Source organism: Notolepis coatsorum (assembly GCF_963971535.1).
Source record: "Notolepis coatsorum genome assembly, chromosome: 5".
NCBI lineage: Eukaryota > Metazoa > Chordata > Actinopteri > Aulopiformes > Paralepididae > Notolepis > Notolepis coatsorum.
The window spans coordinates 46,248,815-46,273,811 of NC_140169.1; the positions used below are offsets into that span (position 1 = coordinate 46,248,815).

General features: G+C 44.8%; 1 protein-coding gene across 1 annotated transcript in view; it reads left to right on the plus strand.

Annotated features, from left to right (window-relative positions):
• Positions 1 to 1,329: 1,329 nt before the first annotated feature.
• mpc2b (mitochondrial pyruvate carrier 2b) overlaps positions 1,330 to 24,997 on the plus strand; it is a 36,142-nt gene continuing 12,474 nt past the window's right edge. The window contains exons 1-3 of the mRNA XM_084314691.1: positions 1,330 to 1,634; positions 18,357 to 18,397; positions 18,530 to 18,614. Coding sequence (XP_084170817.1) covers positions 1,541 to 1,634; positions 18,357 to 18,397; positions 18,530 to 18,614 — 220 coding nt within the window. The 5' untranslated portion in view covers positions 1,330 to 1,540. The remainder of the gene's footprint in view (positions 1,635 to 18,356; positions 18,398 to 18,529; positions 18,615 to 24,997) is intronic.

Consider the following 24,997-nt stretch of genomic DNA (forward strand, 5'->3'; position numbering starts at 1 on the left):
AGCAATCTGAAGTCTAAAATATGACTTCAGCTATACTGATCATCGCCAGTCCCCTCTCCCTCCATGTTTAGCAGGATACGCTAAATATATGTACACTGTACAGTGTCTCCTACCCAACCCCCCCACCCAACCCCACCCCACCTACCCAACCTCATCCAATGTACAGTTTCTACGTCAAATGTATATACTCTCTTTTCTGGACTCTTTTTGTATCACAAACAGTACTGTATTTGCAAATCTGGTATGTCATAAATGTATAGATGTAGCAGTACTGTCTATCTGTATGGCGTGTGTGTCATATATGTTATGATGAATTGAAAATGGGGGACCCTGATGTAAACAAGACGAAAGTCTTTCTCTGGTCTGCACCCCCTTAACAATTGTATGTATTGAGCTGTACTGTACCCATTCTGCAATCTGTTAATAAAGTTTTCAATCAATCAATCAATCAATCAATCAATCAATCAATCAATCAATCAATCAATCAATCAATCAATCAATCAGCTGAGTAACAATGTGCATCAAAGTGTTAAGTGCTACAGTGTAGGTTAGTTTATTATGACAAGTGCATAACAGTAAGGTTAGTTTGGGTTAGAGTTTCTTTTTTTTATTATTATTTTTTCTTTCTTTTTTTCCATTTCATTTCAGATAATGATTGAAGAAGTGCGTCTTTAGTTCATGTAGAATGTGTAGTTTAGTTCACATTCATGACATACAGATATGCAGTACTACTGTTACAGTCAGATATGCAAATATACAGTACTTACAGAGATCCTAACAGTAAATATACATACGAGGGGGAGGGAACTGTACAATAGGAGGGGGGTTCAGACATTTATGGGGGCCAGTTTCTAATTGCAGCCTCTCGTAGGTGCTCTTTGAGAGCGGTTTTGAAGGTGATTTTTTTTTTCTAAAAATTTTTAATAGCTTTGTGTAGTTGCTTTCCCCTCGATTTTCTTTATGTATTTAAATATTTTTTAATACATAAAAAAAAATATATATTATTTTGCGCTTTCTCTATTTACAATAAGATAAAACGAGAAAATCCTTCTTTAGGTTGTTGTAAAAGACACAGGCTATGTCTAAAGAAAGAATGATTGCATCACTAAAAAACTTGTGTAGGGGCGGGGCGGGGGGGGGGGGCTCCACCCGCCGGAGCTTTATCGGACAGCAAAGGAAGCAGGCTTCTCTAAACCTATCGTAATACAGGGTACTGGTCCTAATGAACCAATGAAAACGGAGAACCATTGTTGTGGTCCCGCCCCCTGAGCGGTAGGTTGCACGGTCAGTGAGGTCACCTCTCCAGCAGCAGCACGGTAGGTTGCACGGTCAGTGAGGTCACCTCTCCAGCAGCAGCACGGTAGGTTGCACCGTCAGTGTCTAATGCCAGAAGGTCGACAGTAGGACAGCAAACATCTCAGAGTTACAGTCGCTACTTGCTCGTCATTTGATAACGTTGTACGGCGAAGCAGTGGTCCTCCTCTCTGTGTTTTAACGGGTAGTTATTGTTGCACTAAGTTAGTTAGCTGTCCTGTCCGTCATGGCTGCGATGAGAGTTTCCTACCACAGGATTCTGGAGAAGATCGAACATGCTCTGCCGGCGAAACTGCGACCTCTTTACAACCATCCTGCAGGTATTATTACAAGTTGTGTTTCTGTACATCTCACCTGGGTGTGTGATATTGATATTCCAATGTACAGTTCCCCACCCCCTCCAACCAACCTCCTCCAATGTACAGTTTCTACGTCAAATGTATATACTCTCTTTTTCTGGACTCTTTTTGTATCACAAACAGTACTGTATTTGTAAATCTGGTATGTCATAAATGTATAGATGTAGCAGTACTGTCTATCTGTATGTCATATATGTTATGATGAATTGAAAATGGGGGACCCTGGTGTAAACAAGACGAAAGTATTTCTCTGGTCTGCATCCTCTTAGACCTATCTCAAACCCTGCCCTCTTTTCTTGATCCTCCAATCACAACGGTCTCTTGCCTCGGACAAGCTTTGTTTGTCCTCCTGTACTGTACTGTACCCATTCTGCAATCTGTTAAATAACTTTTCAATCAATCAATGATAGAGGTCCTACCTGGGTGTGTGATAGGGGTCCTACCTGGGTGTGTGATAGGGGTCTGACCTGGGTGTGTGATAGGGGTCCTACCTGGGTGTGTGATAGGGGTCTGACCTGGGTGTGTGATAGGGGTCTGACCTGGGTGTGTGTGTGATAGGGGTCCTACCTGGGTGTGTGATAGGGGTCTGACCTGGGTGTGTGATAGGGGTCCTACCTGGGTGTGTGATAGGGGTCTGACCTGGGTGTGTGATAGGGGTCTGACCTGGTGTGTGATAGGGCTCTGACCTGGTGTGTGATAGGGGTCCTACCTGGGTGTGTGATAGGGGTCTGACCTGGGTGTGTGATAGGGGTCTGACCTGGGTGTGTGATAGGGGTCTGACCTGGGTGTGTGATAGGGGTCTGACCTGGGTGTGTGATAGGGGTCTGACCTGGTGTGTGATAGGGGTCTGACCTGGTGTGTGATAGGGGTCTGACCTGGGTGTGTGATGGGGGTCTGACCTGGTGTGTGATGGGGGTCTGACCTGGGTGTGTGATAGGGGTCTGACCTGGGTGTGTGATAGGGGTCTGACCTGGGTGTGTGATAGGGGTCTGACCTGGTGTGTGATAGGGGTCTGACCTGGTGTGTGATAGGGGTCTGACCTGGATGTGTGATGGGGGTCTGACCTGGGTGTGTGATAGGGGTCCTACCTGGGTGTGTGATAGGGGTCTGACCTGGGTGTGTGATAGGGGTCTGACCTGGGTGTGTGATATTGGTCTGACCTGGGTGTGTGATATTGGTCTGACCTGGGTGTGTGATAGGGGTCCTACCTGGGTGTGTGATAGGGGTCTGACCTGGGTGTGTGATAGGGGTCTGACCTGGGTGTGTGATAGGGGTCCTACCTGGATGTGTGATAGGGGTCCTACCTGGGTGTGTGATAGGGGTCCTACCTGGGTGTGTGATGGGGGTCTGACCTGGGTGTGTGATGGGGGTCTGACCTGGGTGTGTGATAGGGGTCTGACCTGGGTGTGTGATAGGGGTCCTACCTGGATGTGTGATAGGGGTCCTACCTGGGTGTGTGATAGGGGTCCTACCTGGGTGTGTGATGGGGGTCTGACCTGGGTGTGTGATGGGGGTCTGACCTGGGTGTGTGATAGGGGTCTGACCTGGGTGTGTGATAGGGGTCCTACCTGGGTGTGTGATAGGGGTCTGACCTGGGTGTGTGATAGGGGTCCTACCTGGGTGTGTGATAGGGGTCTGACCTGGGTGTGTGATAGGGGTCCTACCTGGGTGTGTGATGGGGGTCTGACCTGGGTGTGTGATAGGGGTCTGACCTGGGTGTGTGATAGGGGTCCTACCTGGGTGTGTGATAGGGGTCCTACCTGGGTGTGTGATAGGGGTCCTACCTGGGTGTGTGATAGGGGTCCTACCTGGGTGTGTGATAGGGGTCCTACCTGGGTGTGTGATGGGGGTCTGACCTGGGTGTGTGATGGGGGTCTGACCTGGGTGTGTGATAGGGGTCCTACCTGGGTGTGTGATAGGGGTGTCTGACCTGGGTGTGTGATAGGGGTGTCTGACCTGGGTGTGTGATAGGGGTCCTACCTGGGTGTGTGATATGGGTGTCTGACCTGGGTGTGTGATAGAGGTTTGAATTCGATCTACTAGCTAGACCCCCTTGAGATGACCCCTTTAACCTTAGGTGGCAAAACAACAGATGCTTATCTTAGTTATGTTTTTAATCCAAGCAAATTGTGTCAAAGTAGCAGCACACCCTAATCTGCTGGGATAACACGAGTTAAGCTCGCTCTACAGACATTTACTACCGGTGTTTAATGCAGAGAAGTCTAGTTGAACTGGTTTTTTAACAAATGCTTTAATTTCCTGTCTAACCTGAAGCCAAGCTTCTATTTAACAACAAATGCGTTTGTTTTCAGTTCATTTGGGGAAGGTCACGTGACGAGCAAGGTTTCAAATGAGGTCAAATACTGGTACATTTTAGTTGTGGTTGGTCAATCGTATGGTTCAGTCAGCTTTTTCTACTACTTTTGTCAACAACAACTGAAATCCTGATTCTACTACCCACCCACTGTGCCATGTTCTAATCATGGATAGATAATCAAACTATTTTCAGAGGACCAATGTATTCAAACGTTATTATCTGAAGAGGGAACGTTAGTGTGGTTGAGTACTTTTTCTTACACAGTACTGTATTTTTGTATGTCTTGTACAAAATAAATGCCCTGATGAATTGAAAATGGAGGACCCTGATGTAAACAAGACGAAAGTCTTTCTCTGGTTTGCATCCTCTTAGCAGTTGTTTGTATTGAGCTGTACAGTACTGTATTGTACCCATTCTGCAATCTGTTAATAAAGTTTTCAATCAATCAATACTTTATTATCTAATGATGGTAAGTTAGAGTGTTGTGTTCATTCATAGTTAAAGACAGTAGATGTTGAGTACTTTATTATCTAAAGATGGTAAGTTAGAGTGTTGTGTTCATTCATAGTTAAAGACAGTAGAGGTTGAGTACTTTATTATCTAAAGATGGTAAGTTAGAGTGTTGTGTTCATTCATAGTTAAAGACAGTAGAGGTTGAGTACTTTATTATCTAAAGATGGTAAGTTAGAGTGTTGTGTTCATTCATAGTTAAAGACAGTAGAGGTTGAGTACTTTATTATCTAAAGATGGTAAGTTAGAGTGTTGTGTTCATTCATAGTTAAAGACAGTAGAGGTTGAGTACTTTATTATCTAAAGATGGTAAGTTAGAGTGTTGTGTTCATTCATAGTTAAAGACAGTAGAGGTTGAGTACTTTATTATCTAAAGATGGTAAGTTAGAGTGTTGTGTTCATTCATAGTTAAAGACTGTAGAGGTTGAGTACTTTATTATCTAAAGATGGTAAGTTAGAGTGTTGTGTTCATTCATAGTTAAAGACAGTAGAGGTTGAGTACTTTATTATCTAAAGATGGTAAGTTAGAGTGTTGTGTTCATTCATAGTTAAAGACTGTAGAGGTTGAGTATTTTATTATCTAAATATGGTGAGTTAGAGTGTTGTGTTCATTCATAGTTAAAGACAGTAGAGGTTGAGTACTTTATTATCTAAATATGGTGAGTTAGAGTGTTGTGTTCATTCATAGTTAAAGACAGTAGAGGTTGAGTACTTTATTATCTGAAGATGGTAAGTTAGTGTTGTGTTAATTCATAGTTAAAGACCGTAGAGGTTGAGTACTTTATTATCTAAATATGGTGAGTTAGAGTGTTGTGTTCATTCATAGTTAAAGACAGTAGAGGTTGAGTACTTTATTATCTAAAGATGGTAAGTTAGAGTGTTGTGTTCATTCATAGTTAAAGACAGTAGAGGTTGAGTACTTTATTATCTAAAGATGGTAAGTTAGAGTGTTGTGTTCATTCATAGTTACAGACAGTAGAAGTTGAGTACTTTCTGGTGATGTACCACAGACATTCACACTAAGTAATTTCGATTGACTGTATAACTGCAAACACATAGGCTTGTTCAAAACTGAGTTTTACAGTTCTTCAGTACAAGGGTTAAATTATTGTGAGATAGGCTGTGTGTGATAGCCTACACGTTATTAACAGTGTGGCTTTCTGTTACCTACTTGCAGAGATGAGGCTAATATGGCCACTCGTTTAGCAGCATTCTCCTGCCTCAGATCATTTGAGGAGATGTTGAAATCGTAGGTCTTATGTAATGCAGTGTCACACTGTCACACAGGCCTATTTCAAAATCAAAGAGGTCTTTATTGCCAAGTAGTTTACACATACAAGGGATTTTATTTGGTAGTTTTTGGTGCGACATTAACGGACAGACAATTATGGTAGAATAAAATAAAAAGGTAGAATAAAAATAGAATATATACGCTAAATTAAAATAGAAGCACAATAGAATAGAATTATAAAATAAAATAGGCCAGGGCTGTACAATTGTGCACGATGTGGTCGAACACTAATTTCGCACATATTCAGATTGAGCCGTTATGGATGTAAATTGCTTTAGTTTAACCAGAGAGCATTCTGAGATGAACAATTGTTTTGTATGTTGTACCACACAGTCACCACCAGGGGCGACTCTAAACAGAGTACAAGGACAACTTCCTCCACACATTGTAGGGGTGGCGACATAAGCCACCTCCTGTGATTGGCTGAGACACACATTGTAGGGGTGGCGACATAAGCCACCTCCTGTGATTGGCTGAGACACACATTGTAGGGGTGGTGACATAAGCCACCTCCTGTGATTGGCTGAGACACACATTGTAGGGGTGGCGACATAAGCCACCTCCTGTGATTGGCTGAGACACACATTGTAGGGGTGGCGACATAAGCCACCTCCTGTGATTGGCTGAGACACACATTGTAGGGGTGGCGACATAAGCCACCCCCTGTGATTGGCTGAGACAGACCTCTCTTCCCGTTCTTTACTCCATCTCGCCAGCCATGGTAGGAATACTGTGTTTCTGGATCACACAAGAGATTAAAGGTCTTATATTATGGAAAACATTAGATTAGATTCAAATGTATTGTCATTATATTGCACACATACAGCACAGTACAGAGACAAGAAGTTTGGCATCCAACCAGAGTGCAAATATAACAGTAAAGTGCAATAGTGATATACAATGTGAAGGTGAACTGGGTATAAGATATATAAATGAGTATTACTGAGTGTCGTGCTAATCAGAGTTATGTACAGTGATACAGGTATAAAGACAGCATGGTGGTAGAGTTATGTACAGTGATACAGGTATAAAGACAGCATGGTGGTAGAGTTATGTACAGTGATACAGGTATAAAGACAGCATGGTGGTAGAGTTATGTACAGTGATACAGGTATAAAGACAGCATGGTGGTAGAGTTATGTACAGTGATACAGGTATAAAGACAGCATGGTGGTAGAGTTATGTACAGCGATACAGGTATAAAGACAGCATGGTGGTAGAGTTATGTACAGTGATACAGGTATAAAGACAGCATGGTGGTAGAGTTATGTACAGTGATACAGGTATAAAGACAGCATGGTGGTAGAGTTATGTACAGTGATACAGGTATAAAGACAGCATGGTGGTAGAGTTATGTACAGTGATACAGGTATAAAGACAGCATGTAGGAGTATTCATATTAACCAGCCTTAACAAGCTGTTCAGAAGTATAGCCCTTTGTGATGTCATACCACAACACAAGTCTCCTGCCAGTGTGTAGCCAGGCAGAGAAAGGAATAATGAATGGCAGCAGGGCTGTCAGTTGTTCCTAAAAATACCACTTGACTATGAATAGGCTGAAATGAGACATTCAATTCTAATATTAATTATACAATGTACATTACCACATCAAGAATGATTAACGAGTTCCTTGTGTGTTGCATTTGCTGTTATGGGTCATATCAATAGGCAGGGCTCTACAGTGCGAGCATTTCACTCTCATTTGCCCCTAAAAATGGTCTAAAAAAACCTCCAGCTCTTCAGCCCTGCTGCGTTCAACAGCTCTGTAACAACACCTCCTCCAGCTCTTCAGCCCTGCTGCGTTCAACAGCTCTGTAACAACACCTCCTCTAGCTCTTCAGCCCTGCTGCGTTCAACAGCTCTGTAACAACACCTCCTCTAGCTCTTCAGCCCTGCTGCGTTCAACAGCTCTGTAACAACACCTCCTCTAGCTCTTCAGCCCTGCTGCGTTCAACAGCTCTGTAACAACACCTCCTCTAGCTCTTCAGCCCTGCTGCGTTCAACAGCTCTGTAACAACACCTCCTCTAGCTCTTCAGCCCTGCTGCGTTCAACAGCTCTGTAACAACACCTCCTCTAGCTCTTCAGCCCTGCTGCGTTCAACAGCTCTGTAACAACACCTCCTCTAGCTCTTCAGCCCTGCTGCGTTCAACAGCTCTGTAACAACACCTCCTCCAGCTCTTCAGCCCTGCTGCGTTCAACAGCTCTGTAACAACACCTCCTCTAGCTCTTCAGCCCTGCTGCGTTCAACAGCTCTGTAACAACACCTCCTCTAGCTCTTCAGCCCTGCTGCGTTCAACAGCTCTGTAACAACACCTCCTCTAGCTCTTCAGCCCTGCTGCGTTCAACAGCTCTGTAACAACACCTCCTCCAGCTCTTCAGCCCTGCTGCGTTCAACAGCTCTGTAACAACACCTCCTCTAGCTCTTCAGCCCTGCTGCGTTCAACAGCTCTGTAACAACACCTCCTCTAGCTCTTCAGCCCTGCTGCGTTCAACAGCTCTGTAACAACACCTCCTCTAGCTCTTCAGCCCTGCTGCGTTCAACAGCTCTGTAACAACACCTCCTCTAGCTCTTCAGCCCTGCTGCGTTCAACAGCTCTGTAACAACACCTCCTCTAGCTCTTCAGCCCTGCTGCGTTCAACAGCTCTGTAACAACACCTCCTCTAGCTCTTCAGCCCTGCTGCGTTCAACAGCTCTGTAACAACACCTCCTCCAGCTCTTCAGCCCTGCTGCGTTCAACAGCTCTGTAACAACACCTCCTCTAGCTCTTCAGCCCTGCTGCGTTCAACAGCTCTGTAACAACACCTCCTCTAGCTCTTCAGCCCTGCTGCGTTCAACAGCTCTGTAACAACACCTCTAGCTCTTCAGCCCTGCTGCGTTCAACAGCTCTGTAACAACACCTCCTCTAGCTCTTCAGCCCTGCTGCGTTCAACAGCTCTGTAACAACACCTCCTCTAGCTCTTCAGCCCTGCTGCGTTCAACAGCTCTGTAACAACACCTCGTCCAGCTCTTCAGCCCTGCTGCGTTCAACAGCTCTGTAACAACACCTCCTCTAGCTCTTCAGCCCTGCTGCGTTCAACAGCTCTGTAACAACACCTCCTCTAGCTCTTCAGCCCTGCTGCGTTCAACAGCTCTGTAACAACACCTCCTCTAGCTCTTCAGCCCTGCTGCGTTCAACAGCTCTGTAACAACACCTCCTCCAGCTCTTCAGCCCTGCTGCGTTCAACAGCTCTGTAACAACACCTCCTCTAGCTCTTCAGCCCTGCTGCGTTCAACAGGTCTGTAACAACACCTCCTCTAGCTCTTCAGCCCTGCTGCGTTCAACAGCTCTGTAACAACACCTCCTCTAGCTCTTCAGCCCTGCTGCGTTCAACAGCTCTGTAACAACACCTCCTCTAGCTCTTCAGCCCTGCTGCGTTCAACAGCTCTGTAACAACACCTCCTCCAGCTCTTCAGCCCTGCTGCGTTCAACAGCTCTGTAACAACACCTCCTCTAGCTCTTCAGCCCTGCTGCGTTCAACAGCTCTGTAACAACACCTCCTTTAGCTCTTCAGCCCTGCTGCGTTCAACAGCTCTGTAACAACACCTCCTCTAGCTCTTCAGCCCTGCTGCGTTCAACAGCTCTGTAACAACACCTCCTCTAGCTCTTCAGCCCTGCTGCGTTCAACAGCTCTGTAACAACACCTCCTCCAGCTCTTCAGCCCTGCTGCGTTCAACAGCTCTGTAACAACACCTCCTCTAGCTCTTCAGCCCTGCTGCGTTCAACAGCTCTGTAACAACACCTCCTCCAGCTCTTCAGCCCTGCTGCGTTCAACAGCTCTGTAACAACACCTCCTCTAGCTCTTCAGCCCTGCTGCGTTCAACAGGTCTGTAACAACACCTCCTCTAGCTCTTCAGCCCTGCTGCGTTCAACAGCTCTGTAACAACACCTCCTCTAGCTCTTCAGCCCTGCTGCGTTCAACAGCTCTGTAACAACACCTCTTCTAGCTCTCCAGCCCTGCTGCGTTCAACAGCTCTGTAACACCTCCTCTAGCTCTTCAGCCCTGCTGCGTTCAACAGCTCTGTAACAACACCTCCTCTAGCTCTTCAGCCCTGCTGCGTTCAACAGCTCTGTAACAACACCTCCTCTAGCTCTTCAGCCCTGCTGCGTTCAACAGCTCTGTAACAACACCTCCTCTAGCTCTTCAGCCCTGCTGCGTTCAACAGCTCTGTAACAACACCTCCTCTAGCTCTTCAGCCCTGCTGCGTTCAACAGCTCTGTAACAACACCTCCTCTAGCTCTTCAGCCCTGCTGCGTTCAACAGCTCTGTAACAACACCTCCTCTAGCTCTTCAGCCCTGCTGCGTTCAACAGCTCTGTAACAACACCTCCTCTAGCTCTTCAGCCCTGCTGCGTTCAACAGCTCTGTAACAACACCTCCTCTAGCTCTTCAGCCCTGCTGCGTTCAACAGCTCTGTAACAACACCTCCTCTAGCTCTTAAGCCCTGCTGCGTTCAACAGCTCTGTAACAACACCTCCTCTAGCTCTTCAGCCCTGCTGCGTTCAACAGCTCTGTAACAACACCTCCTCTAGCTCTTCAGCCCTGCTGCGTTCAACAGCTCTGTAACAACACCTCCTCCAGCTCTTCAGCCCTGCTGCGTTCAACAGCTCTGTAACAACACCTCCTCTAGCTCTTCAGCCCTGCTGCGTTCAACAGCTCTGTAACAACACCTCCTCTAGCTCTTCAGCCCTGCTGCGTTCAACAGCTCTGTAACAACACCTCCTCTAGCTCTTCAGCCCTGCTGCGTTCAACAGCTCTGTAACAACACCTCCTCTAGCTCTTCAGCCCTGCTGCGTTCAACAGCTCTGTAACAACACCTCCTCTAGCTCTTCAGCCCTGCTGCGTTCAACAGCTCTGTAACAACACCTCCTCTAGCTCTTCAGCCCTGCTGCGTTCAACAGCTCTGTAACAACACCTCCTCCAGCTCTTCAGCCCTGCTGCGTTCAACAACTCTGTAACAACACCTCCTCTAGCTCTTCAGCCCTGCTGCGTTCAACAGCTCTGTAACAACACCTCCTCTAGCTCTTCAGCCCTGCTGCGTTCAACAGCTCTGTAACAACACCTCCTCCAGCTCTTCAGCCCTGCTGCGTTCAACAGCTCTGTAACAACACCTCCTCTAGCTCTTCAGCCCTGCTGCGTTCAACAGCTCTGTAACAACACCTCCTCTAGCTCTTCAGCCCTGCTGCGTTCAACAGCTCTGTAACAACACCTCCTCTAGCTCTTCAGCCCTGCTGCGTTCAACAGCTCTGTAACAACACCTCCTCCAGCTCTTCAGCCCTGCTGCGTTCAACAGCTCTGTAACAACACCTCCTCTAGCTCTTCAGCCCTGCTGCGTTCAACAGCTCTGTAACAACACCTCCTCTAGCTCTTCAGCCCTGCTGCGTTCAACAGCTCTGTAACAACCCATCTCGCGAGTCACGCTGTTTCTATGTGCAACGAAAACTCTGCGAGCAACGGGTCCAATGGTCTAACATGCTTTGCATCCTCGCCATCCCTGTATACCCACATTGCGCTAAAAACCTTAACTAATGATAGCTGCTAACTCTAACTAAGCTAACCTGCTAACGCTAACTTCTCTCTCTCTCTGTATATTATCTTAAAAACACCAGTTCAGTAAGTCATTCAAACTTTATCTTTACTTACTTATATATGACTGTGACGGCGTCACCGTTAAATGCAATGCAATGCAATTAAACTGACGTCAATGCGCTACATTAGGTATATAAGAATTACAACAAGACATTCATTAACTAAATTTTAAATACAATCTGGCTTTTAACTATCAGCGCCAGACCCGAGGATAGTCGGTTAACTCGCCAAACGCTCAGTGCCATACCCGAGTATAGTCAGGTTTTCATCGTTATTTCTTTTATTCAATATTTGTATTCATTTCTCTCACACGGACCTCAGGGTTACCATAGGGAATCACTCTGAGATCGCTAGAGTGCAATACCGGCAGCATCCTGGTAGGTGGCAGTATCGCCCACCTTTCGAAACCTTTTTTTCACACCCGGTGTTATATTTAATTCACTCCGGGCGCAGTTTTTTTGGTCAGGCGAGTCTAGCGGTTCACTCGATGACATTGAAACGCGTCAAATGCCCCCGATGCATGTGTTGTGGTGGATTATGTTGGCGACACGATGGACACCAATACTGGAAATCGTGATCAGACAATTGGAATATTCTTTTTGAGGTCCCTCCTAGTGAAGGTAAGACTATATGACATCAATCCTGCTTTGATTCAACCATGATTTCACATCGATCGCAACGACCATGTGTAACATACTCCAGAACGTATGCCGTTGGTGACGATCAAAGCATCATAAAACGACCCCCCCTTTCATGCATTCATGATGAAACATAATACCTATTATATAAATTTTTTTGTATCCACTTTTTCTCCTCCTGTTTTTCTGTGTTTTTCTCCCATCCAATTTTTTTTTCGTTATGCCAATTCCCCCCTCCCCTTCCTGGTCTTTGCTTGCATGTTGTTCCCACTGGTCGGTCTAGGGAGCCCTGAAGTCTATCAGATGCTTCCTCCGAGACATAGGAGACAGCCAGCAGCATCTTTTCACCTGACAGCGCGGACTCTCATTGGTGAAGTTTAACACGTGTGAGGTCACACTACCTTCACCATTTCCCTCCCTCGCTGTGCAGGCGCCCTGACCGACCTGTAGGAGTCGCTGTTTACAACGACCAGATCACCACCCACCGGCTTCCCTCCCGCTGACTCTGCCAATTGAGCCAGTATGACAGCCGGCCAGGCAACGCTGACAGCCGGATTCAATACCAGTGTCTCTCGCATTGGTGACGAGCGCTTAGTCCGCTTCGCCACCCAGCCGCCCTATTATATACATTTGATTTGGAAATAGTAGCGTGTCCAGATGAGCAACGCCAACACTTTTAGTCAAATTCACGCATTGCTCCATAGCGCCGTTTCCTGGAATTAGCCAGGATCACTCTGAAAAAAATAACGATGGCTAGTTGATGTCAAATGAGCCATAGCATTGTATCCATAGCTATAATATAGAATATAGATATAGCCCTGCAAACACCGCCACGCATCCCTATCTCTTAGAGCGGTGGTGCAGTAGGAACAAAGATGGGCTAGACCCGCGGCGCTGAAAGAGCTAACCCTCTAAAGCCGAGCGCAACACTTGACATGTTTTGCAAAACATTAAATATCGTTGGAACTGTATGTGATAAAGACTTGCTTTAAATTCTATCGGAATCTGTGTATCTCTCCGTCGCCCACTGGCAGTGTGCGGAAGTAAAGCATAGAATCTTGAAATATCTATATTGGTTGTTTTCTCTGGACTGCATCTAATCCGATGTATCTATCTATTTCTATTAGGGGTGTAACGGTACACAAAAACCACGGCTCGTTACGTACCTCGGTTTTGAAGTCACGGTTTGGTGCGGGTTTTCGGTACAGTGGGGGAAAGTTTGGCTTTCCATGTTCCACTCAGGGGTGATGTAGTGCAGTAACTAACTGTACACCTCCATGTTCCACTCAGGGGTGATGTAGTGCAGTAACTAACTGTACACCTCCATGTTCCACTCAGGGGTGATGTAGTGCAGTAACTAACTGTACACCTCCATGTTCCACTCAGGGGTGATGCAGTAACTAACTGTACACCTCCATGTTCCACTCAGGGGTGATGCAGTGCAGTAACTAACTGTACACCTCCATGTTCCACTCAGGGGTGATGTAGTGCAGTAACTAACTGTACACCTCCATGTTCCACTCAGGGGTGATGTAGTGCAGTAACTAACTGTACACCTCCATGTTCCACTCAGGGGTGATGTAGTGCAGTAACTAACTGTACACCTCCATGTTCCACTCAGGGGTGATGTAGTGCAGTAACTAACTGTACACCTCCATGTTCCACTCAGGGGTGATGTAGTGCAGTAACTAACTGTACACCTCCATGTTCCACTCAGGGGTGATGTAGTGCAGTAACTAACTGTACACCTCCATGTTCCACTCAGGGGTGATGTAGTGCAGTAACTAACTGTACACCTCCATGTTCCACTCAGGGGTGATGTAGTGCAGTAACTAACTGTACACCTCCATGTTCCACTCAGGGGTGATGTAGTGCAGTAACTAACTGTACTGTCCATGTTCCACTCAGGGGTGATGCAGTGCAGTAACTAACTGTACACCTCCATGTTCCACTCAGGGGTGATGTAGTGCAGTAACTAACTGTACACCTCCATGTTCCACTCAGGGGTGATGTAGTGCAGTAACTAACTGTACACCTCCATGTTCCACTCAGGGGTGATGTAGTGCAGTAACTAACTGTACTGTCCATGTTCCACTCAGGGGTGATGCAGTGCAGTAACTAACTGTACACCTCCATGTTCCACTCAGGGGTGATGTAGTGCAGTAACTAACTGTACACCTCCATGTTCCACTCAGGGGTGATGTAGTGCAGTAACTAACTGTACACCTCCATGTTCCACTCAGGGGTGATGTAGTGCAGTAACTAACTGTACACCTCCATGTTCCACTCAGGGGTGATGCAGTGCAGTAACTAACTGTACACCTCCATGTTCCACTCAGGGGTGATGTAGTGCAGTAACTAACTGTACACCTCCATGTTCCACTCAGGGGTGATGTAGTGTAGTAACTAACTGTACACCTCCATGTTCCACTCAGGGGTGATGTAGTGCAGTAACTAACTGTACTGTCCATGTTCCACTCAGGGGTGATGTAGTGCAGTAACTAACTGTACACCTCCATGTTCCACTCAGGGGTGATGTAGTGCAGTAACTAACTGTACACCTCCATGTTCCACTCAGGGGTGATGTAGTGCAGTAACTAACTGTACACCTCCATGTTCCACTCAGGGGTGATGTAGTGCAGTAACTAACTGTACACCTCCATGTTCCACTCAGGGGTGATGCAGTAACTAACTGTACACCTCCATGTTCCACTCAGGGGTGATGTAGTGCAGTAACTAACTGTACACCTCCATGTTCCACTCAGGGGTGATGTAGTGCAGTAACTAACTGTACACCTCCATGTTCCACTCAGGGGTGATGTAGTGTAGTAACTAACTGTACTGTCCATGTTCCACTCAGGGGTGATGTAGTGCAGTAACTAACTGTACACCTCCATGTTCCACTCAGGGGTGATGTAGTGTAGTAACTAACTGTACACCTCCATGTTCCACTCAGGGGTGATGTAGTAACTAACTGTACACCTCCATGTTCCACTCAGGGGTGATGTAGTGCAGTAACTAACTGTACACCTCCATGTTCCACTCAGGGGTGATGTAGTAACTAACTGTACACCTCCATGTTCCACTCAGGGGTGATGTAGTGCAGTAACTAACTGTACACCTCCATGTTCCACTCAGGGGTGATGCAGTGCAGTAACTAACTGTACACCTCCATGTTCCACTCAGGGGTGATGTAGTGCAGTAACTAACTGTACACCTCCATGTTCCACTCAGGGGTGATGCAGTAACTAACTGTACACCTCCATGTTCCACTCAGGGGTGATGTAGTGCAGTAACTAACTGTACACCTCCATGTTCCACTCAGGGGTGATGCAGTGCAGTAACTAACTGTACACCTCCATGTTCCACTCAGGGGTGATGTAGTGCAGTAACTAACTGTACACCTCCATGTTCCACTCAGGGGTGATGTAGTGCAGTAACTAACTGTACACCTCCATGTTCCACTCAGGGGTGATGTAGTGCAGTAACTAACTGTACACCTCCATGTTCCACTCAGGGGTGATGTAGTGCAGTAACTAACTGTACACCTCCATGTTCCACTCAGGGGTGATGTAGTGCAGTAACTAACTGTACACCGCGCCGGTACCATGGCAGTGGTGAATCCGGTGATACACAGACGTCTGTCTCAAGACTTAGTCCTGCATGTATCAACAAATGCGCATGTTGGTGTGAAATTATGTGTGCCATTATTACTACCAACTGTAATAATTGTGGAATATTACTATAATGAGCTGTATGTGTATGAACCAAGCATCACACTGTAATGTACCTGTACTTTATACGTGACAATAAACGACTACTACTACTACTACTTGTAGGGCCGTCAACGAATATTCTATATTGAAATGAATAATCGACTTGTTAAAAAATTTATTATAATTAAATTGTGGGGAAAAAACAGCCCAAAAAAACAGTATGGATACGTGTACCGTTACACCACTAATTTCCAATATCCAATGGAAAATTCCTATAGTTTGTCAATAGTCCAGTCCGCTCCACAGAACGGGCCGTCAGACAGACGCGCTGGTTGCGTGTAATGTAGGATGTAGGTCTCTGGTTTTATAATAAAATGGCAAAAAGACAAAGGTAGCCTATAATGTTCAGTGCAAACATTTATTATACACTATAATAATGGAAAGTAGAAAAAACTGCTAGTTTATTTTGATACATTCTCTGCCTCTGCCACAAATGTATGTCTCAGTTATAAGGTGGTCAGAGTAAAACATTTTTCACTATCAATTTATTAAATCCGCCATATAATGGCTTGGAACAGATTTGGCCCGACCCCTGACCCCTGCACTCGGAACATCAGATCAGACTCTTTTAAAGGAACACGTGGGCCATGCGCTTCCCATACTGACCACTAGGCTAGTTTAAAACTAAAGAGAGAGATGTTTTTGGCCAACAGCTAGGCTAGTGGTCCGTATCCACTTCCATTCATTAGTGCTAAGCTAGGCTAGTGGTCCGTATCCACTTCCATTCATTAGTGCTAAGCTAGGCTAGCTGGTCTGTATCCACTTCCATTCATTAGTGCTAAGCTAGGCTAGCTGGTCCGTATCCACTTCCATTCATTAGTGCTAAGCTAGGCTAGCTGGTCCGTATCCACTTCCATTCATTAGTGCTAAGCTAGGCTAGCTGGTCTGTATCCACTTCCATTCATTAGTGCTAAGCTAGGCTAGCTGGTCCGTATCCACTTCCATTCATTAGTGCTAAGCTAGGCTAGCTGGTCTGTATCCACTTCCATTCATTAGTGCTAAGCTAGGCTAGCTGGTCCGTATCCACTTCCATTCATTAGTGCTAAGCTAGGCTAGCTGGTCTGTATCCACTTCCATTCATTAGTGCTAAGCTAGGCTAGCTGGTCTGTATCCACTTCCATTCATTAGTGCTAAGCTAGGCTAGCTGGTCTGTATCCACTTCCATTCATTAGTGCTAAGCTAGGCTAGCTGGTCTGTATCCACTTCCATTCATTAGTGCTAAGCTAGGCTAGCTGGTCTGTATCCACTTCCATTAATTAGTGCTAAGCTAGGCTAGTGGTCCGTATCCACTTCCATTAATTAGTGCTAAGCTAGGCTAGCTGGTCTGTATCCACTTCCATTAATTAGTGCTAAGCTAGGCTAGCTGGTCTGTATCCACTTCCATTAATTAGTGCTAAGCTAGGCTAGCTGGTCTGTATCCACTTCCATTCATTAGTGCTAAGCTAGGCTAGCTGGTCTGTATCCACTTCCATTCATTAGTGCTAAGCTAGGCTAGCTGGTCCGTATCCACTTCCATTCATTAGTGCTAAGCTAGGCTAGCTGGTCTGTATCCACTTCCATTCATTAGTGCTAGGCTAGCTGGTCTGTATCCACTTCCATTCATTAGTGCTAAGCTAGGCTAGCTGGTCTGTATCCACTTCCATTCATTAGTGCTAAGCTAGGCTAGCTGGTCTGTATCCACTTCCATTCATTAGTGCTAAGCTAGGCTAGCTGGTCTGTATCCACTTCCATTCATTAGTGCTAAGCTAGGCTAGCTGGTCCGTATCCACTTCCATTCATTAGTTCTACTGAACGCACACAGAGGAAGCTGGTATCTCATCTTCTTGTCTGACTCTGCAGAAGACCGTAATAATGTTGGCATGTTCCCTTTTTTTTCTTTTTTATATATATCTTTTATGGTGAAACATAGGTGATACAAGTTCAAGTTCTTTAATAGTTGTCATACAGAAGTACAGAATACTTTCATACAAAATGCTTCTTACTGTTACGCTCCAGAGACTGTGCTAGACAAGATAGTATCAAATAACATAACATAATATAGCATGAATATATATATACAGAGAAGCAAAATGTGTTATCAATGTATAACATATCACCATGTTTCTTTTTTTGCTTTTGTGGGACATGACGAGACACGGACACGACTGAACTTGAACAGGGACGACAAAAAACAATAAAGACAAGAACTAAACAAAGTCGAAAACAGGCAAAAAGAAAGCAAAATTAAATTAAATAAAAAAATATATACGGTATATATAAAATAAAAAAAAATAATAATGATAATAAGTGAAATTAAAAATAATAATGTTGATGATCATAATAAATAACCAGGATAGAATATACAGTGGGGCGGAGTTTACAACAGGGTATCTAAGGTGCTCATGTTCCTTTTTAAGCGTTTCCTGTTCCCACCGGGAACATCAGGGAGGAAGATTAGACGGCTTCACACACAAGTGAAATCAAATCTTATTATCATATTAATAATAATAAATATTTACTGACTTATTCTTCTGTTTCATTTAGGTCCAAAGACTGTTTTCTTCTGGGCGCCAATGTTTAAATGGGTAAGTTAATAATAAGACTTAGACCTAATGCATAATTAATCTTATGTATGCATATTAATCAGGGTTTTTATACGTAGGCCTGGTCCTGCTCACCTTGTATGTGATCAAGGTACACGTCCTGTGTCTCAACAGAGCCTGGTTGGAGCTGGCCTGGCTGATATGACTCGACCAGCTGATAAACTCAGCCTCTCTCAGTCAGCAGTGCTGACCGCCACAGGTAAGATGCTTTTCTGTACCAGGGCAGGGGTTCTCAAACTTTTTCATACCACAACCCCATTTTATTTAGTTTTTCTTTTGGCGACCCCACACACTTAAGCATGCCCCACATTTTGCATTGAAGGGTGTGCTTGTACATTTGAACAGTTCCCTGATACGTGGCTGCGTTGTGCTGAGAAAGAGGCGCAGATCCGCTTCTACTCTGAGGCGAGATCTGTATTTTTTTTTTTTATTAATGTCATAGTTTCTGTAACATTTTATTAACACTTTAAGTGCCGAAAACGTGTTTAGGCGTCCTTCCCCGCCATGCTCAAGTTGCAGAGGACGCCGTAACTCGTCTTTGATATCAATATTTCAAAAATCTGTGATCGGATTCATATTTCCCATCCGCTGGCCTGAGACCCACCAAAAAGCCCCACTGAACCCTCTAGCGGTTCAAGAGCGCCATCTGGTGGCCGATCGGCGCAATCGCCAAAGAGGAAGTTACTTGGACGATGTGCTGTTCTCCCATATTACTTCCGGGCACTCGGTATGGGTTGCGGCACTCTAGCTCGTCACAATACATAGCGATCCGTTGCCAATAACTCGATAAACAACATGATTTGGACGTATATACTATTATACAAGCTGGAAATGGACCCAATATTTCTACATCCCATAATAGCAAAATGTCTGTTCCACGCTCATCGCCCAACGGCGTGAGGAAGATACGGTAAGATTCAGCGTTATTTTTCAATGTCTCCTATACTAACTGATCTGATGAACATATGACCCACACTAGATGAATGGTATAACGCTGCCCACGGAATTATAAACGCCCCCTCACCCATCCGGTCGACATCAGATGACGTGTAGTAACTTCTAGAACCATGTCTAGTTGGAATTTTTTATATCGCGCCGATTGCCATCAAACTGTATTGCATCATCAATATAATGCATTTGGGGCTATAGATCACGTTCTGGAGAAAGCTGCAGAAAGAGATGAAAACATACTTATACATTAGACCATACTTTAGTATGAATATGTGAATGAAAAAGTTTAACGTTGCTTCACCCTGAACAATACATATAGGACATTGAATGGGCCCTAATAATGGCAATTTAGCAATAGAATTTAAAAAGTTATAGCCCTGCAAAGAAGGGGTACTTCTCCATAGACAAATAGAGCTGGCAACCTATGTTATATCATGAATTTAGCCTTAGGCAATCAAAGTGTTAATGTCATAGTTAACACACACTGTTTCTACAATCGCATCTTTTTTTTTATCCACTTTTTCTCCCATTTTCTATATTTCTCCCATCCCAATTTCGTATCATCCAATTCAACCCTCCCCTGTCACGAACGCTGTTTCTTGCCTCCCACAAGCCGGCTGCAATGTGGACTAAGTCATACAGAGCACAAGTCCCCTCCGGTACTTGAGGTAACAGCAGTCGCATCTTTTCACCTGCGCAGCTCGATCTCTCAGTGGCGAGGACTAACGCGTGGGAGGCTCACGCTGCCCCCGACACTTCCTGATTCTACTGCGCAGGCGCACCAACCGACCTGTAGGAGTCGCTGTCCACAACGTCCAATCCCCACCCATCGACTTTCCACCCGCTACCTCTCTCAATTGAGATAGTATGACGACTGGACCAAGCCACAGGCAATGCTGACTCCGGGAGTCGAGACCGCAGCCTCTTGCATTGGTGACGAGCGCAATCTCCGCTACGCCACCCAGCCGCCTACAATCACATCTTTTGAAGTTCATTGATATGGTAAACTTTAAAACTCTGCAAGTTATTTATATACAAAGCAAAATATAATTAATTACCAGTAAATGTAAGAAGCAAATTTCTGGATAAAGAGGGGGGATACAACCTCAGAGGACCATTGAACTTCAAAAAACCTGTGATGAAAACCAACCTGAAAATAATGTGTATCTCCTCTTACGGAGCCACCCTGTGGAATGGGCTAGACAGAGGATGAACTAAAATAGTGTGAAAACATAAATCAATCCAAATCTAGACAAATAAAATATATTTTCGATAGGTACACAGGGAAGAAGAGCTTTAATTGCATTTAATTAATAAAATAAATACACATGATAATATAATAATAATAATTCATTTTATTTATATAGCGCTTCTCAAGGACCCGAAGTCGCTGACAGTAGGCAGAGAAACATAGTAAAACAAAGCAAAGAAACGAAAAAAGGAACACAAGACCACGGGGGAAACAGGGGAAAGCAGCATGAGGTAACACAGAAACATAGAGCGACAGGAACAGACAGGTTGGAGGGGGGGGGTTGAAGGCTAGGGAGAACAGGTGGGTTTTGAGGCAGGGTTTGAAGGTGGAGAGTGTGGGGGAGGGTTTCCGTTAGAAAAAATTGTTGCCGGTCTCCGTGACCTGCAAGATTTCAATCTACCGGACAAATGAGATTAATTCCGGTCATAGTTTATTGAGCTTTAAAACAATTGATAGGCAGGCTATATAAAGAATGTCATCCTCAAGGCATGTAGATTTATAATAGTATTACTTAAAACTAGGCTACTTTTGCGTATACAGTCATTAATATATTCCAAATAAAATAAGTCCCTCGATACTCCGTGCTGCTGCTGACTTGAAATAAAATAGACTGCGTATGTGGGCAGTCGGTCCGACACTAAACGGCAGTCTATTATAATCACATTTTTATGAGCTAACGAATTCCGTTATATTGGACATTTGTATTAATTATATCAAGCGAAGAACTGAGAAAGCAGAGAGACGGCAACATTATCGTGGTTTGCGTGACGACTCTCTCCACCTCGCAACGACTTATTTGCAAAGAGTATGGCGCTGCAGAGCAGCTGATTCAGCTGTTATTGGCTCTTTTCTGGGAACCGCACAGCAGCGCCCCCCACCCAACATTGGCTGAAAATGGCTGAATTGGAGTACTGCTGGAATACTGCATTGTGCTGCTGTTGCTATGGCTCTGCAGCTTCACAAAAGTTCGCACACCCAGCACTAAGCTCTCGCTGACAACGTCGTTGTCATTATTAGAAGCAACGAGGAAACAAATGTAATGATCGTTTCGTTCATCGCATAGGCTATTTAATTTTAGCCTATTTTAATACAATTCAAATAATCAAATTGTGCTTAGAGGGAATTATTTTCACCGGACATTAAGACCGGAGAGATTAAATATGTCTGACTTCAACAGATTTTGCCGGTCAAATACCGGTAATTACCGGCTAACGGAAACGCTGGTGTGGGGGAGTCTCTGATGGACTGAGGGAGGGAGTTCCAGAGTCGGGGTGCAGTGCGATCACCAAAGTTTTTAAGTTTGGATGACGGGACAGTGAGGGAGGCAGTGGAGGAGGGCCGGAGGGAACGGGTGGGGCGGTAGGGAAGAAGGAGATCAGTCAGGTAGGGGGGGGCGGCTATGGAGGGTTTTGAAGGTGAGGAGTAGTGTTTTGAAGTTTATGCTGTGTTTGATCGGGAGCCAGTGGAGAGAGTGGAGGACAGGAGTGATGTGTTCACGGGACCGGGTGTTAGTGAGGAGGCAGGCGGCTGAATTCTGGACCATCTGCAGTTTATGGAGGGAGCGGGAGGTGATGCCAGTGAGGAGGGAGTTACAGTAGTCCAGGCGGGAGGAGATGAAGGCGTGTATGAGGGATGATATTGTATTATACGTTATATTATATTACATTATATAATCATATTAGAATTAATTATTATATTATATTTACACTATATACTATTATATTATGGTTCTATATTATATTGTATATATCATACTATATATCTTATATCACATTATATATGTGTTGTATACACTATTATATACTGCAGGTATACTGTAATGTGTACTATAAACTGTCACTTTATATACATGCCATATAACACTAATGTATGAATCATCATATTTATCCCATAAATACTGTATCATATTATATATTATAAATAATAAGCTGTGTATACCAATTATGGGGTGCTCTTTGCCATGTATGTGTGTGTGTGTGGATATATATGCATGTGTATATATGCAGAGCAATGCTATAGACATCATGTATGAATATGTGTAGTGTATGTATGTAGACATGTGCAGGTATATATGTGTATATAGTGTATGTAAATGTGAAAAAAAAGAAACGCAAGTCTTCAGGGGTAGGGCCCGACAAGCCTGGTGCTTCTCCCTTCAGCCCTTTTCGGACAATTGGACAATGCTGCAATAGCAGCTGGTAAAACTTTGGCGATTTATGGAATGACCATGTTATGTGTCCAATATCCGAAATAGTCCCAGACTCAACGTATTGAGGTCGGACGTGGCCTCCGCGACTATTATAATGCGCAGGATGTAGTGAGATGTGTATTGAATACTGTGTGGCCTCCGTTGACATGGCAAACACACACAGCTGCCAGGTGGAAAACTCCATCTGAGTTGGGCTTGTCGGTTTTTCACTTGATTTCTTTCTTTCTTTTTTGCAAATGGGCTATTTTTTGCCACTGTCACCTAGGGCTGGGCGATATGGCCAAAAATGATATCGCGATAACGATATCGGCTGACCTTCGAAGCTTTTTTTGGCAATCGAAGCTTCGGGGCCGAGCTTCGATTTTAATTCGAAGCTTTGGAAAAAAAAATATATATATATATTAATGTACAGCACTTTGGTAAACTTTGTTGTTTTTAAATGTGCTCTATAAATAAAGTGAAGGCAGAATTCGACTTAATTAAGCATGTTTTATTAAGACATATTTTTATATGGGTCGGGACACTTTAAAAAAGCAGCACAATGAACACAAATCTGTCCGACATAGTCTTAAATGACAACGGCATTGCTTCGCTTCTTCGTTGACATGTCTGCTGCACATGTCCTTGTTGTTTTCAACACAGATAATCTCCATGTGCTTGTTGTAGAGAGGTGGAGTCGAGGCGCCGCTTACTTTCGTTTCCTTGGAATGGAGGCGCAAGATTTGAGGGAATTTTTTTTTAAATAATAATTATTATTAAAAAAAAATTATATTATTATTATTATATACCGTAATTCCTCTAATAGTGACCTGGGCTTGTATTTGTTTCAACTGTAGCGGGTACCAGGCTTTTATTGAAAGGAGGCATGTATAAGAGAGAGGCCTATATTTCTAATTTTCAAACGGATCATAATGAATAAATCAACATTTTGTGTCAGTTTGAACCCAGTAAAATGTACTGGGTTCATTTATTGAAATCAAGTACTGTATGAAATAGTAAACAGTGCAATTACAGGCGGTCACTGGTCATTTCAACGTTTTCAAGCGCTGTAGAAACGTCTCCAGCCAACCTTCACTGGCCATCACTCCCTGTTGGGTAGATTTCCATTGCTTTTTTTTTTTCTTTTTTTTTTAACTTTATTTTTTAGCGTTTATCGCTTTCCTGGTCAAGCATGACCGACAGTTGTAGGGTGAAACGGGAGAGAGAGCAGGGGGAGACATTCGGCAAATGACGGCGAGTCCGGGAATCGAACTCGGAGTCAACCAGATCCGTGACGCAGCACGGAGTTCCGCGACGCAGCGCGGTAACATGGTGTGCTACTGGAGCACCCTCCATTGCTTTTCTTTGTATCATTTTGCGCGACACACGGTTGTGTTTGTCGCACAATGCATAAATCCACTCGGAAAGTAGTGTCTCCATCTCCTCGCTCACTTTTTTTCTCCCTCCTCCAGTTATGCTCTTTTACCGTCGGCTGCTTTCAGCTCATTCCTTTGTTTTTTCCAATATCGGATTTGTCTGGAATCAATGTTAAAGTGAAGAGAGAGAAAGTTTAAACTTCAGCCGTGGAGCGCACCGACGTCAATGTCACCTTCTTGTCAACGGACCAATCAAATCAACCGAGGGGAGGGATCACAAATCTGAGCTATGTGAAGAGAAATCGACAGCAAACCAATCGATAATTATGGAGGAGAAGCTTATTTTGGCAGTTTCCGACAAACCGTGGTTGTATGACCAGGTATCTTTACTATAACCAAGATATGAACAGCAACGCCTGGATGGCTGCGAGTAGTAAGGTGTGTAAGTTATATAACGTTAGCTGAGGCAGCAGCGATGGTAATCAGTGGTATTGCTCCTTGCACCCTGTGCACTTTTCTTTCTCTATGTCCACCACTGCGCCTGGTGTTTGAGAGCGACCACAGCCTCAACAGCTCTCGTGGAGCTGGGTGGAAGAGAGCGACCACAGCCTCAACAGCTCTCGTGGAGCTGGGTGGAAGAGAGCGACCACAGCCTCAACAGCTCTCGTGGAGCTGGGTGGAAGAGAGCGACCACAGCCTCAACAGCTCTCGTGGAGCTGGGTGGAAGAGAGCGACCACAGCCTCAACAGCTCTCGTGGAGCTGGGTGGAAGAGAGCGACCACAGCCTCAACAGCTCTCGTGGAGCTGGGTGGAAG